General features: G+C 42.6%; 1 protein-coding gene across 1 annotated transcript in view; it reads right to left on the minus strand.

Moving 5' to 3' along the window:
* Positions 1–17,049, minus strand: part of cnih3 (cornichon family AMPA receptor auxiliary protein 3) — a gene marked incomplete at both ends in the record, with an annotated part of 89,394 nt that overhangs the window by 62,167 nt on the left and 10,178 nt on the right. The window contains one exon of the mRNA XM_083789731.1: positions 229–297. Coding sequence (XP_083645857.1) covers positions 229–297 — 69 coding nt within the window. The remainder of the gene's footprint in view (positions 1–228; positions 298–17,049) is intronic.

Here is a 17,049-nt window from a genome sequence, read left to right on the forward strand (position 1 = left end):
GTTAGTATAAGAAGAGAAAGGGTGAGAGAGAAATAGACAGTCTTGTGGCATAGTGTTGCTATGAGTTATACCTCTGGTAAAATGATCAAAGTCTTCTTCAAAGCATACGTACACACACACGCACAATGGGAAGCACACGCACACACAACACATGCTAACCTATGCAGTATACAGTAGATGTAGAGTACAGTGCTGTACAGTAGCTTGGAGCAAGGAGAGAAAACCTACCGCATGAAGTGGATTTCCCTGATCAATCGGTACTTTAAAGTCAGCCTGGAGCTCATCAAAAGCTGTTATCTGTGTGTGAGAGAGAGCAAGAGAGAGAGAGAGAGAGAGGAGATGATGAGAAAAAGAGTGTCTGAGCAGAGCACCATCATTTCAAACTGCAGTCACAATGCTTTTTATAACATTCATTATGATTTTAAAAAGCAACAATCAATATCGGTATATTGTTTTGTTCCAATATCACACTAGAAATATCCAATTTCTCAAATCCGTCATTTCAACCTTTATTTTCAATATTATAACATGAAAACCATGCAAAATAAATAAATAAACATCATTATGTATCATTTCAGTTGGTGTTTACATCTGACGGAGTTGACAAGTTGAACTGATTTAGGTTCTAGACCACCTAGGACCTTGATTCTGGTGACTAATCCCACATTTTCAAGGATGAGGAATACAGTGGTACTATTTAGATTTGCCCTGTGACTATGGCAGCCATTTTTCAAAATGGCCACCACCTGCTGTTATTTTACAATAACTCAAGTTCTACACCACCTAGGATCTTGATTCTGGTGACTAATCATACATTTTCAAGGATGAGGAATACAGTGAATATTATCAGAATAATGTAAAATCTGTGAATACATTTCTTACCAAGAATTTTCTTCACCAATGTGTTTGTAAAGGTGTCTACTAACATATCCCACATTGGTTTCTATTGAACCACCCTAGGGGCATTTTTGACAGCTGCTGAAAGTTGGGTACCATCAACTAAAGGCTAAATGTTCTAAATTTAAGTATTCCACTGATTCTGAATCCATTCCAAGCATTAGTTTTGCACGAAAAACACTCTGTTGGCTAAAGACGGCCATAGCCATCATCACAGATGTGATGAGGTCAGCACATTTGGGCACATTTGGTCGGTTACTATACTTTGATCCGACGGAGCATTGATCCGATCGACAGCCTACCTCAAACCCTCACCCTAACCCTAACCTCCCCCGGGGCAGACACCTAAACCTAACCCAAACCCTCTCCCGACCCCCAGCGCATGGGGAGGCATACTATGATCCGACGGAGCAATGCTCCGTCGGATCATAGTATGCCTCCCCATTTGGTCAAGTGGCTATGGCCAAACTAGGGGGTCTATGGCCAAACTAGGGGTCAAACTCTTGGGCTAAATTCGGCCATATCCACTTGCCCAAATGTGCTGACCTCATTTTGTGATGACGGCTATGGCCGTTTTCAGCCCAAGGAGTAAAGCATAATGAACATTTTGCCTTTTATAGGTTGTTGATGGTACCCCAACTTTCAGCAGCTGTCAAAAGTTCCCCTAGGGTGGTAATATAAAGCAATGTGGGATATGTTAGTAGAAACCCTTCCAAACACATTGGTGAAGAAAATTCTTGATAATGAATTTATTGCAGATTTTATTAATATCCCCTGACTAAATAACTCATGTTCTAGACCACCTAGACCCGACTTCACCAACAGAGACCCGAGTGACACCTAAACAACAAGTTTGGACAGCCCCGCCAATTATTGTTATGGAAAATAGCAAGTGTCTACCCTAGGCCCAGAGGGAGACACAGAACTTAGATGCGGCTCCTCAACAAGCTGCCACCAGAGATGAGAGCTGAATTCCGCCACACAATGCTCTGCGGCCCAGGAGCAACCAACACCCTGTTGGAGTTCTCTGAGTGGTTGAAGCACGAGTCCTAGCCATATAGCCTGTGCAAAGGCAAACACCTTGAAGTCCTGCTTGAGGTGAACAGTGAGCAGTGAATAATAATAATAATAATAAACTTTATTTGTATAGCACTTTTCATACATAAAATGCAGCTCAAAGTGCTCATAGTGAGCGAAAAACTGAAGACAGAAGATGTGCAGACACTGAAGGCATCAGTGTCTTTCTCTGTGTCCCCAGCATGTCAACCAAAGCAATGTTACCAAATCAAAGAAGCCTTCACCTCAAGTCACCTGGGGCTGGGTGCGCAATCGTATCCTGTATCTAGCCTCACAACTAAATACAGACACTTGGCCAGACTGCCGTTTGAAAGTGTCAAACCCCTCATCCTGATTGAGTTAGACCACCCCACCTAATCACACCAACCGAACAAGTGAGGTTGGGGCCTCCAGGTGGGCCAGCAGCCATCTGCACAAGACTGGGCTGGACCCTGCAGGAAAGCAATCTCCAGCCAAGACAATGTAAGTTTACTATAACAGAGCCCCAGAACACAGAGCTCATGAGAAGGATGGAGAAACACTGGCAGGGGGCCACCAAGATACAACACCCCAGAGACCCAGAGTGTGCGACCGCTGGCAGTAAGGAGATCAACTGCTGCAGCAACGATGTCATGAAAGGCAAGTCTCCTCCATAAAAACCCTGAACCTAATCGGGGTGTCAAGAGACCAAAGTTTCTCCCCCACAGTTCCCTGCAGTGGCCAGTGAAGTCAAACTGTGCATCTGTACCTGAAAGGGACAAGTCAAAGGCCAGAAAGCCCACCTCCTTTTAATGTCCTGTCAGCAGCAACTCAACCTGCACCTGCAATAAGTCCTGACCCCTCCCAGAGAAAGTTCATCCTTGGAAATGTAATGATTAGTCGCCAGAATCAAGATCCTTGGTGGTCTAAAACTTGAGTTATTGGTAAAATAACAGCAGGTTGGTGGTCATTTTGAAAAACAATGGCTGCCATGGTCAAAGGACAAATCTAAATAGTACCACTGTATTCCTCATCTTTTAAAATGTATGATTAGTCGCCAGAATCAAGATCCTAGGTGGTCTAAAACCTTAAAAATAACAGCAGGTGCCGGCCATTTTGAAAAACAATGGCTGCCATGGTCACAGGACAAATCTAAATAGTACCAATGTACCCCACATCCTTGAAAATGTATGATTAGTCACCAGAATCAAGATCCTAGGTGGTGTAGAACTTGAGTTATTGTAAAATAACATCAGGTGGTGGCCATTTTGGAAAATGGCTGCCATGGTCACCACGAGACAAATCTGTGATGGCCCTATAACCAAAAATGTTCCTTAAGGCATGCTCTAACTGTGTGCCAAATTAGAATACTTCCCAATATTCAAAAACTACAATTTTATTGTTTTAGGAACACTTTTGTCAACTCCGTCAGATACTGTACACACAAAACCTGACGGAGTTGACGTCTGACGGAGTTGACAAAATGGCATTTGTTTTCATCTTAACCCTCTGTAGTACAATGTAGCCATTTAGTTTTTTCTACAGTTGTTAGCTAAACCTAACCCTAAACTAAAATACTAAACATTATTTTGGAATTCTTAACAAAGATCATAATAATGTCCTGACAGAGTTGACATGTAAAAGCTGTGACCACATTGATATCAACATTGTTTGTTTAAAATATCAAACAATTGAATGCTTGTCAGAACAGGTGCTCCACTGTTGCAACAAATATAAACAGGACTTGGAAAAGGAGTCTTCAGGCTAAATCTGTCAACAATATTTTCTGATTAATTTAAGACTTTTAAAAAACCTGACGGAGTTGACGTGGGACACACATTTGATATGAGATATTTATTGGAAAATTAAATAGAAATAAATAGAATTAACTGTGTATATTGTTTGCTATGTTGTTGACAATCTACTTTCATTAAGGGTGCGTTCGGAAATGCGCCCTGAACGCACTGGTGTGCTCTCTTGTTGTTCGTTTATTTAGTGCACTCAGTGCGTTGTCGTTCGAAAATCTAGTGTGCTGCGCACCGGGTGTGCCGAGTGCCCGCACTGAGCGACCCTACCCTGAAGCTGGGGTTGTCCGGTGTGAATGCGTCACAGCTGTGGTCGTTCGTAAATAAGGCACACTGAACGCACTCTGTGACGTCACCGCCCACCACACTCAACAAACTGGCCACATTCCCGGTGCGCATTTCCGAACGCACCCTTAGTATGTATATTTATGTGATTGTGACAGTATTAGACACTTTTTTGGCTGTTTGAAATTGTGACCACTTGCTTACATACTTACATATAACTTTGCAAGTGCTTTTATTTTCATGAATTAATTTACAATATTTTTAACATAAATAAGGCTCTTATGTGTGGGACATGTTTTTTCCACTTTTGTCCCTCATCTCAAGAATGAGTGACCTACTAGGTCTGGCTATTTCGGCCAAATCGACCGACGCCCCCCTTTCGCCCCCACTCGTCTAAAGATCTTCCGCTACTTGATCTTGGTGGCCGCACCGAAATTGCTCAGAGTCAGACGAAATACGACATTAGAGTTATATATTGTCATTTTTATATAGAGGAGGAAACATTATAGGCTACGTGTAATTAATATATATTTGATTGATTGTGCCAAAGAATCGCATCGGGTCAAACCGACCATGCAAATGAAAAAGTTTGCATGTTGTTTTCAATTGGTCCTAGAATGTCTTTGTCCTCAGGTTTCCCGCTCTGATCACCGCCCATTAGCGTGCTTGTGTGTTTGTAAACACAGGATTATTCTACATGGCTATAGCATGGAGGAGCATTTGGGTTATACTTTACAGAAAATAAACAAAACCACGTAGCTACTCGCTCAAATATGCTTCCCAGCCTGGAGAATAGACTTTCACCAACACACAACAGGCTAGAAGCTAGCTAGCTTTGTTAGCTAGCTGTCTGTGTGTTGTGTGTTCTTTTTTTCCCTCCACCCCTCTTTTCTTTAAATCATAACTCGCTCATGTTTTGCTCATTTAAAAAAATTCAAAATACCATGTAAACTACGAAATTTGGGCTTTCATTTGGTATATAGCTCGGTTGTGTAGGCCCCCTCTACGAAATGGTATCAAGTGAAAAGGAAATGTCGGGAAATCGGTTTATAGTGTAAAAGATTGGATATACAGTACGTCGTTCAAATACGGCCGTTAGCACTGTTAATTCAACATCCGGTGAGGGGAGGATACAGATCGTGTATGTATTGTGTATGGAAATCAGCGCATACAGTGGGTGGGCTTTAGACCGGATGTAAGCCTTGCACACTAAATAGAAACCAGGCATGTCACATTCTAACTTCATTTCAGTTTAACAAACTATAATTATAGTAACGTGTGAGCACACGTTATTGTATAACAGCCAGAGCCAGGCACATTGCTCAGAGTCAGACGAAATACGACATTAGAGTTATATATTGTCATTTTTATATAGAGGGGGAAACATTATAGGCTACGCGTGTGTTATCGAACACAATGCACAATGTACTGTAGGATGTAGCATTTATTCATATTATACACAAGTAATTTAATTGAAAACAGCCTTTGACTAAGAAAGGAAAGAGGTCGCAATATATTGTTTCCGTTTCGGGAGAAATAAAGTCATTGCATGACAGCGCTTTGTGAGCTGGCAGATGAGCCATTTTCAGGGGGCCACCATGATCAAGTAGACTGGGGGAGAAAGGGGGACGTCGGTCGATTTGGCCAAAATAGCCAGACTGAGTAGGAGTGAATTTTGTTCAGACATGCTAGTGTTAAATGACACAAAAAATAAATGCAAAATTAATACATTTGTTCTTTTTTTTTTTTAACAAACGATAGCCTATGTTTCTTTGCTGTGCCTCTGAGCACATTACCACAATATGAAGCAAATGATGCCCCAGGGGGTGATGTGACTGGATCACCCCGTCTTTCCAGTTGGCTCTATATTTTGTCCATGCTAAAACACCTTATCCCTAAACTAATCTACTTTGCCTTTTTTTTTTTTACTATTTTGAAAATAGCCGATCGACATGTGAGCTTGTATATTTTAACTATATTCAAAAATGTTTTTCAAAATAGTAAAAAAAAAAGGCAAAGAAAGTTTAGCATGGATCTACAAGCTCACAACGTGTCGATGTAGATCGGCTAGTTGAACTATTCAAAAGCTTTTTTTCAAAATAGTAAAACAAGGACGTGTGGACTTGCGCCCCCATTTATTTTCTCCAAAATGATACAAATGGTTGGTATTCAACCCTTGCTTTGAGTTGCTTAGTGGATTGTGTCCTAGTGTGGGTAGTATGTTAGGCCGGATGGCACTGACTGATGAAAACTGGAAAAACACTGGAAAATGATTGAAAATGACGGCCAGAGAGTCCTTGCTACAGAGACGAGGTGGTTGCTGTATTCACCTTTTACACACATACATCCAAGGGTAAAAATGAAACAAAGTATTTACAGCATGAACTGGAAAGATTGGCCTCGGTCTCACACCACACCTCCACAGTCCAGGACTGTGGAGGTGTGGTGTGAGACCGAGGCCACGTCGGTCACGAGCGACTCGTTCATAAGAGCCGATTCATTGCCGTGTGCGTGAATCGCAACGCTCACGTCTTGCAATGAGTCGGTTCACGGTCACGCCCCCCCCCCACCCCCCAGCACGCACGCACACACACACACACACACACACACACACACACACACACACACACACACACACACACACACACACACACACACACACACACAGTACACACACACACACACAACGGATATCGTCGATCGGGAGCTCAGCTGAGCTGACACGTTTCTTCTGGGAAACTGAATGAATAGCTAGCCTACTACAACAGTATGAATAGGCTATGACTGCAAATATGCAACATAAATAATAGTCATCCAACATTTAGTAGTTTGTTAGTAGTAAGCCTACTAGTGCAAAAAATAAAACCACAAATTTTTATACAAATGGAAGTGTACACTACACTACTTGCTTTCCCCTTTTTACCTCCTTTATGATGATGAGTTCCTGTTTTTTGGCTGGCTATATATATATAAGTCTATATTTGTATGTCTCTAAATGTTATGATGAATTGAACAAGTTGGACGCTCTTGTAAACAAGTATAATGCTTTATTGATCGTCCACTCACAGTTGTACAGTTTTTTTGTATTGAGTTGTGCTACAGACAGTACAGTCAGTCAGTCACAGTGCTCGCTGCAGGGACTCCGGAATTGCCACTGAACCGTGAACCGTGAACCGATTCAGTGAATCGGATCATTGCCGTGGGCGTGAACCGAATCGCTCACACACTGAAATGATCCGTTTGGCACATCACTGTGACTGAGTCCTACCTAGACTGATACCTGGCAGTGGCAGCTCTCCCTACTTATAGGCTAAGCCCCTCCCACTGGACCATACCAAATCTGGATCCACAATTACACCCGTTCATTTCACCATGTCCGGAGACAATACATTTCTCAATACACATTTAGTGTCACGCATTACTCATCAAAAATATCCACATAATAATTAGTATTCACTTTCCTATGTTACACAAATCCAAAGTTGGCATGTTCCCCACCACACCCAGTTGGTATAGTTGCTCCCTCCAATGGAGTCAACAATCAGTCAATCAACACACAACATATAAAGTCAAACAAATATATTTCTCTGCAACAAATAATTCAAACCCTGTTTGTGAACTTCCACAGATTGGATGATTGCACTCTCCCACAGCAATAAGGACAAATCTAAAATAAAACAGTAGCGGGTGCACAGAATATCCAAATGCAGCCGCAACAGGTTGGCACCTAGCTCCTCCTCATGCTGGTCACCAACCTAGACACATTTTGCTGTGGGTTGGCATCCCATTCCTCAACCAGGATTTGTTGCAAGTCAGCCTTTTATTGGTCACTCTAAAGGCTCATTCATAGTCTGGATTTCCGGTGGTGAGGTGACCACCGGAGCTGAAATAACGTTGAGCGGTGATGAGTAAAAACAGAGAGAAGGGCTGGAGCGGTGGCGGTGGTTTGCTCTTCAACACGGCTCGTGATGTCATGTTGTAGTTTGGTGGTCTCCAAACTATGTATGAGCCTTAACACGTACAGCACGTCCAAGCTGATCCCACAAGTGTTCAATTGGGTTGACGTCTGGACTCACAGCAGGCCATTCCATCCTCTCCACTCCCAGATTCTGGAGGTACTCTGTGATGATCCTGGCTCTGTGTGGGAGAGTGTTGGCTCCAGAATCTCATCCGGATATCTCACTGCATTGAGATTGGCTTCAATGATGACAGCTAGGTTATGTCTTGTCTGTGAGAGAGATACCACCCCTGGCATGCCAAGTGTTGTGGCTGAGTAAGGATCTTCCACAAGCTCCATATAATTAATAAAGTGTAAAAATGGCCAATGTGTGTTGTTTTTTCCTTATTAATGTGGGAGAGTGCAATCATCCAAATTCCACTAAGCAACTCAAAGCAAGGATTGAATACCAACCATTTGCCATTTTGGCAATTTTTGGGGGTTTTCATGTGTTTATGAGGTGACAGTACTTCATTAGACCCCTTGCTATGTGCAATGATGTAAGTAAGTAAGTAAGTAAGTACATTTTATTTATAAAGCAAACAATTGACACAGTAAAAACAAATAGAAGCACAGAAAACACAGAACAAATACAGTTGTTACAATATAAATGAGCAGAACAAAAACAAAACAAGGCAGAACAAAGACATATGGCTATAAATGACTCAGGTCAAAGGTACATGGGAGAAATGTTTACAGGATAAATTAGTCTTTAGGAGTCTCTTAAAACAGTCAACTGATTCAGCATTTTTCAATGCCAGAGGCAAGGCATTCCATAGGGTAGGAGCTACCACAGCAAAAGCCCGCTCACCCGTAGTTTTCAACTTGGACGCAGGTATTTCTAGCAGACCTTTGAGGACCTGAGAGATCTGACATTGGTTTTAGGAGGCAGTGGGTCGATGATATACAGCGGGCCAGCCCATGTAGAGCTTTAAAAGTAATTAAAAGTATTTTAAAATAAATTCTGGCTTTAATAGGGAGCCAGTGTATGTATGTATTCCCTTTGTATTTAAGGTTTCTTCCTGGAGGCTGAAACGTTGACAGTCAAACATGTCCAATGAAAAAAACTGAATATCATCCCCTCCCCCTTTATCATACAACTACAGCTGTGGGCTTGAGTTCAGGTGGATCAACACCCATCACCACCCACCAGGCAAACCAGGTATAATTAATGAACTGGTGGGCGTATCCACATAAAAACGACATTTTAACAAATACTGTACCTTTTATTTACTATACGTTTATTTCTGCCATGAAAGGTTTAGAAATCATGTATCTTAGCTTTATTATCTTAGCTTACGCATGTTTCATTAAAACTACTTTTTATGTATGCAATGTATTGCAATGCTTTTTTGTTCTTGCTTAATGTAAATCGCTCTGGATTAAGAGCGTCTGTTAAATGCCTGCTAAATGCTTACATTGCATAAGCCTAATTCACATTCTTGAGGTTGACCAATTTGCACCATGTGTCAAATATTCAGTTAGAGATCTAATATGACCTTTCATGGTCTTGTTAGTGATTTGAGGATGATATACAGTGTATTGACTTATTGCAGATGGACATACTGTACGGACATTCAGCCTCATTAGCATTGTTTTGCGGCTGAACTAATAAGTATCGTGTCAACCCGTTTTTCAATTCAACCTACTTGGAGAAGGTCATGTGATATATGCGCTATGTTAACCTTTAGAACAGTGTTTTTCAAAGTGGGGACGGGGAGCCCCAGGGGTCCTTGAGGCGGCTCCAGTTATCCTCAGCAAAATGAACCGTTTTAAACTATTATTACAAATAGCAGAACGAGACGATCTGCATTACATGACATTTTCACAATCTTTAAAAATGTTTGCCTAGGACATGCATAAAACAGGGACGCCATGTTCAAAGTGGCTCATTTTACTATAATTTCACCGGCTAGACGTACGGTATTTCAATCAGAGATGGTACTGTACAGTGAGCCTCCCCCTGGCCAGCCGGGGCGCCTGATGGAGGGGAAAGGAACTGGTTGGAATAACGTGTTCCTTCCACGCGCTATACGTCCAACCAGGGAAAACTCTCCCCTGTCAGGTGAAAAGGAGCAACTTGGACACTCATGCATGAAGGAAGCGTGAGTTCAAGTCCGTTGCTCTCCCCAGGTTGGCGGAGGGTGTGTATAGACCCCAGGATCACATTAGATAATTGACACAGGGGTGAAAAATGGGCTACAAAATCGTGGAATAAAAATTATGAAGTAAAAAAAAAGAGAAGGTACTGTAGGCTATAGAGCATCGCAATCCCAATTTGTCACGACAAGAGTTGGCTTTGTCCGCAGCGTAAACGTCTTTAAATAAATACTTTCTGAAAAGTCTATGAGGAAAATGAACGGGGATTTATTTTCCGGGTCGGGACTGCAACGCTCTACATAGGAATGACTATTCAAACCGTAGGTTCATCTATCTCTCCTATACAGTATATATATAATGTAGCAACTGAGGTTTCGGGGGTCCTTGGCGACCGCCATGTGGCAGCAGAAGAGCAAGATGTGAAAATAGCAGGGGACGTGCCCACGTGTGTGTATTCATATGCATACTGTACAGATGCCACATGCTGTGCATGGAAAATGGATTACTACCTTGTGCGCGCAAGCACGTGTGTGTGTGTGTACCGGTATGTGTGTGTGCGCGTGTGCATGTGTCACATATGTCACACTCAAAAAGGAAATTGGATTACTACGTTTGTGTATGCACGCGCATACACGTAGCGCGTATACAGTACCCCTCCAACTAAATCAGATTTACTGCACAGTTTATACATGTGTGTGTGGCACATAAAATAAATAAACTATATCACCGCTATTAAGATGAGACAGCGAGAGAGATCCAGAAAGAGGCAACGAGAGAGAGAGAGATAATGCAAGCGATGACATGTGTGTTAGTGTATGTGCATGTATGTGTGTGTGTGTGTGTGTGTTATGGGAGAGGGGGGAATTAACATCAGAGACATGGTGGAGGGTTATTTCCCCAGGCTCGCCTACACACTGACAGGCAGGCGCTCCGTGTTATTTCCCAGTGGAAAGATCCTGGCTCATTGCTCGCACTGTTACAGCGTGTTGGCAGTCTTTGGACCGCTGCTCATGGGCAGACATGAGACACTGAGACACACACACACACCCACACACACACCCACACACACACACACACACACACACACACACACACACACACACACACACACACACACACACACACACACACACACACACACACACACACACACACACACACACACACTGTCATGGTTGCATAAACCCCATAGCAAACACTACGCATGCACAGTATGCAAGCATGCATCGCAAGTGAGCATACACACACTGCTTGCATGGATGCATAGATGCATACATACAGTACATCGGTGCACAGATTTTAGTGTGCACGTGCATTGTCCATGTACCTACTGAAGGTCTGTATAATTATGCAGTGCATATGCGCACAAAGGTATCACACACACACACACACACACACACACACACACACACACACACATGCGCACAAAGGTATCACACACACACACACACTTTGTAAACACCAAAGCTAGTGTGACGTATTGCACATCACGAGGGGGTTAACACACAGCATAATATGCTGGGTACATACATATATATTATATGTAAATCATGTAGTATGCCACACGAGACAAACTCTACAGGGGGGTTATTTACTGTTGACCGACATTTTCTGTATAGGGCTTAAAGCAAAAATCCACCCTAAAACTGAATTCTTACTCCGGGATTTCTGTTATTTTTCTTTCTTTTCTATTTTTTTAAAACGGCATTCCTTTTAAAGCTAGCGATCCGACATCTGCAATTGCATGGAATAGACAGTGGCTTTGCAAATAGAATACATTTGTGTGCAATGGCTTTGTGTCCGTCTGGCCCGAAGCGCGTTCTGTTTTGAGGTGGACGTTTGGTTTAGTGGCTTTGAAGTCCAGGTTGGCTGGCAGAGACGGCAAACTGGCACCTTCTGCTACGCCTGGCACACTGTTTGTGGATAAACAGTCTTTCAACACAGACTCTGTAGTTGCTGGTCGACTTGAAAGGGGCGTGTGCGTGTGCGTGTGTGTGTGCGCATACACACATTGTTGTCAACCAATGTACTTCTCAAGCACGAGAAAAAGCCGACATTGCCGTCAAACTGAAACGTTGCTGCGTGAGCAAGACAAAATATGTATGCATGTATTTTTTAACGTATGCATGCATACAGTACATATACAAGACGTTTAGCACTGCATGTCTGTGCTGTGCATCTGTCAGTTGAAACTACTGTATGGCACCTTCTAATCTACAACATGCTTCCCAACATGCAACCTTTCCATGTTGCAGCTACAGCGCTCAAAGGCATTCACATGGAGATATAATTGCATTAAAAACAACAGCAATCTGGGGAACATCGATTCCAATGTAAAAGTCCACTTAAATTATTCAGCGTCTCGCCTCAATTATTCATTGGGGTTTTAAAACACTCGAAGTGGGTTAATCTTCCACTCACCCGTTTCCCCGACAACCTCGGACTACTAATTTGGAACACAATTGAAGATTGTTGTCACCAGCGCCACGTAATATGCATTCAGGCAATTGAGAACTGAAAGGCTCTAGATTGATATTTATGCATTGCTGTCCCCGGCTCCAGATCTTAACAAACGGGGAGAAGTCTTTAGCCTGCGCTATAACACAGGCAGAGCTGGATCAATCAAGGATAGCAGGCGGTCCGTCCTCGTCCGAGAAAGTCTTTGTTCATCTGTGGCAGGTCATGTTTAGTAATGTGAAGTGGGTCAATTAACGCTTGCTAAAATTGCCATGCTAGCTGGCACGAAGCAGGCTTCTGACACATGGCTGACTGCAGGGACTGGTGATGTAATAGAAGGGAATACCCTGTTTGGGGATTAATGCTGAATTTTGGAAAGCAGTACAGTGAGCCAGGCAAGCACTGGCAGCGAGACCAGCCTCAGGCTAACTGAGATGGGGTGCAACACGGAGGAGGGGGGGGGGGGGGGGGGGGGGGGTTGGAGTTATGAAATAGAATGATAATGTTATTCGTACATTGTGACACATTTACACATTTTCTCCATGCTCTATAATTTGTGAAACAGCACTGACTGTGTTTAATTTCCTCGTGATAGTTTTTGAAACCCAACCCCCGCTACTTTTGAAACATGAAACCAGCTAACCTCCCTCGAGCAGACTTGGTGGAGGTCATTGGCTACAGATGTGTGCAGGGGGGTTGGTCTGTGTTTTCACCTGAAGCACTAAACACATTCTGTTTAGGCCTGTATCTCCACACAGCACCTTGGTGGACGGCAAAACGAATGGAGAAGGGCATTTCCCTGTTGTTCAGAAATACCCCTGGCATATTGGTTAGCCCATTTTGGACTGAGGTCGATTTAAAAATAAGGCTTCTGAATCCTACATTTCTTCTGAAAAACCCATGTTTCTATGTTAATGGTGCTCAACCTTTTTCATGTCAAGGACCCCCAGAATTATCTCTATTGGGCCACAGACCCCCATCTCAAAATATGTAGTTCCAGGGACCCCCCAGAAGCCAATATTTGTGTTAAAAATGTTCGCTCTGAAATATATATTCAATGATTTGTGCCACATTTTAACGATTTTTCGAAAATAGCAGACCTACAAGCTCGTAGCGCGCCACTCAAGGGCACGCTATGAGCTTGTAGATCTGCTATTTTTCAATAGCTAAAGCAAAAAAGGGGTTCCCGCCCAAAATGGATTAACTAGACTGAGCAAAAAAGGAAATCTCTTCTGTCCACAGGAAATTAAGGAAACACTTAAGACATCATCAAGAGAAAAGGCCTCATAAGTGCATTAGAAGCACATAATGCATCTGTAATCACAACTAGTTCATTGTAATTACATTCTAAAAAAAACAGAAAATAAACAATAACATTTATGTCAATATGCATCATTGCCTCAAATGCTGCTGTGCATTTTCTGTGCTGTCAATAGTGATTGTTGTCCAGCATGCATCAATTCTGCCCATTCAGTCCGTTTTCCCGTGGGGGTTTCTCCGAGGCCCCTTACATGCAATAAATATCAATGGAAGTCAATGGAGGATATGGAAGTCCCTTCGGAAATCGCATATGGCATTTCTTATTATTTTACACTTACTACAATAAATGAAGCTGCTTGCTCACTCAATTGCTGAGAGAATTATGTTCAAAATAACTAACCGGTCGCAATAAATCAGAAACCGACAAATTGTGCAAAAAGGAAAATGTAGAGTGGATGGAGATAATGACGGGGTAGAGAAGGGGGACGGGGGCCAAACGGGGGTCACTATTATATACCTGTACAGTATGTGTGTTGTTCGGTAGAACAATAGAAACAGTGGAGTCAGGATGATGGATGGGGTGCTAGTGGGGGTTAATGAACTCGCGGTTCGATTGCTGAGCTAACTCAACTAAACCTCACATCACTGCCATTAACCTGCAGCGCATGACGCTAGAAAGCCTTGCCGTTTCCTTACAAATCACTGGGTTTCTCTGAGAAATGTCACGGCATTTCTTCTCACACCTGATCCCTTTATACTCTGAAGGCTATCAAAACAAGCTTTACAGTTTCTGGAAATTATATATCGAGAGTGAGCACGTTTAATAAAGCTTGTTGGGAAACTTTAACCCTAATTAATGTCGCTTCAACACAGCCTGCTCTACAGAGATTACTCATGCCGAAACTGTAGAATTTTACGCTGCCGTTTGTAGAGCTGTGCCTATAGCCTACTAGGAATTTGTCAACAAACCAAACCCAAATCCATATTGATCCATTTTCCAGCCTGTTCTGTATCATTGACAGTTTCACAGTCTATTCTGTAGCTCCTCAATAGAGATGAAGAAATACCAGGTTGTGATCCTATATAGCCTTATGAATAAGTTAATGATAATATGCCTCATTACAACCATGGTGAGGGTAATTACCCTGCACTTATTGTCTTATGGAAGGTTTGCATCAGTCCTGTCTGAGGCCCCCTCCTATGTCATTAAAGCAACTCTCTTGTCATCACATCCCACATCTGTTCCTGATAATGATGACTAACTATCACATTTCTGGCACAGGGGGGTGAGGTGTGCATCTCTGCTTGTTTGCTGAAATACTGTATATAACGAGTTCTATATATATATCCAGTTGTATAGTTAGTAGGTCTACATCAGCCACCTCAAGCTCAACCTTGTCGACACGCTAAAGGCCTATTCATAATTTCATAGTCTGGATTTTCGGTGGTGAGGTGACCACCGGAGCTGAAATAACGTTGAGCGGTGGCGAGTAAAAACAGAGAAAAGGGCTGGGGCGGTGGCGGTGGTTTGCTCTTCACCGCGGCTCATGACGTCATGTTGTAGTTCAGTGGTCACCTAACCACCGAAAATCCAGACTATGTATGAGCCTTTAGCCTCCTTGGCAAACCCTATACACCTCACCAAAACTCCTACAGGACTGCAACTACTATAGTGCTTGTCAGAAAAGATCTGCCATATACAGAAGGCCCATGATGCATGCTCAACCTGATCTTAAACAGACCTGGATTCTCCTCACAGAGGGGACTTGCCCAAACTCTATCATATCCTTTGCTTGGAGCTGGTGCAGCTTGTTCCTGTCTAGTCTCCAGGGGGGACCCTCCCCTATATCTCATCTAGAATACAATACATGTGCATTCACTCCACTGCCTCTGTGTAGCCCATTTGTCTCAGATTCAACTCCCTAGTGCTGGCACACCACACTAGCTGTACCCCATAGCTACAGGCCATATACTCCACTGCTCCCTGGTCTATGCCCTGTAGGGCACTTATTGCCTGGCTCTTTCTTCCCTGGGGCAACTTGGCCTTGACACCACAGCGTCGCTATTATTCTCCCTCCTGGCTCGACCAGTGGGTGAATAATCATCCCATCTCTGAGAGGAGAGCAACATAATTCAATTTTTCACCTACAGTATCTATAGCATACAACTGTATTAGCACTGTAAATAGTCAAATAATTGTGATAGAGACCCTGATGAAGACAGTCGATACACATTGGTCATTTAGTTTGCCTTTGGTCAAAGAATACATTCATGCATTTTCTGCTGGTTCTCTTCTCAATGTGGGGTCCGGGGAGATGCGTTGTGTGCTTTTTCAAAAACGTATTGACAACATCAGAAAATATGTTGACCAAACTTCTCTTATGGGCACAATTGGCACAAAATCATTTCATACATCATACATATCAATTTGGTTGTCCTTGACATGAATCACTCGTCTTAAGAGTTATTATTATTATTTCATAATAAGGAAACACTTATACCACTGGGGTATTAACCCATTCTGACCTGAGATCAGATTCATACGAGGTTTCCGCTGGACACACACTGGTCTGATTAACCCATTCTGACCTGAGATCAGATTTAAAAAATGTCAGTCGTTCTTCGATTTTTCAAAAATAGCAGACCTACAAGCTCGTATCGCGCCACTCGGTGGCGCGATATGAGCTTGTAGATCTGCTATTTTTCAATAGCTAAAGCATAACATGATGCCGACACCAAAATGGGTGCCCGGTCAGAATGGGTTAAAAGAAGATGTCCTTGACTTTGTTTTGTATTAATCTACCTGTTTCACTGTCGTGTGAGCCATTAGAACCATGCTAAAAATATTATTTATTATATTATTATAATTATATTATATATTATTATATTATTATTAATACTTCCTTAAAATATATAATTTTACAGTTACGCTGAGTTTCGCTGAAAACTTTCCTTCTCGTACACGGATATTGAGGAGGCAAGTAGTGTAGCCGTTAGTGAGGAGACAGTGTCAAGGATGAGAGTATACCGTGAGAGTTCAGCATGAGAAATTATTCACATGGCACCTCTGCTAAACCTGTGACTGTCCCGAAGATGTCAAAATCTCAGCGTGGGAGCAGACACACTGAGGAGGAGGCACAAACAGGGGAGGAATGAGAACTGGAATGCTAGCTAATGCTGCCTAATTAAAACAAACCAATGTGCATCAAGTTG

Source organism: Protomyctophum parallelum (assembly GCF_964188405.1).
Source record: "Protomyctophum parallelum genome assembly, chromosome: 19".
Taxonomy (NCBI): domain Eukaryota; kingdom Metazoa; phylum Chordata; class Actinopteri; order Myctophiformes; family Myctophidae; genus Protomyctophum; species Protomyctophum parallelum.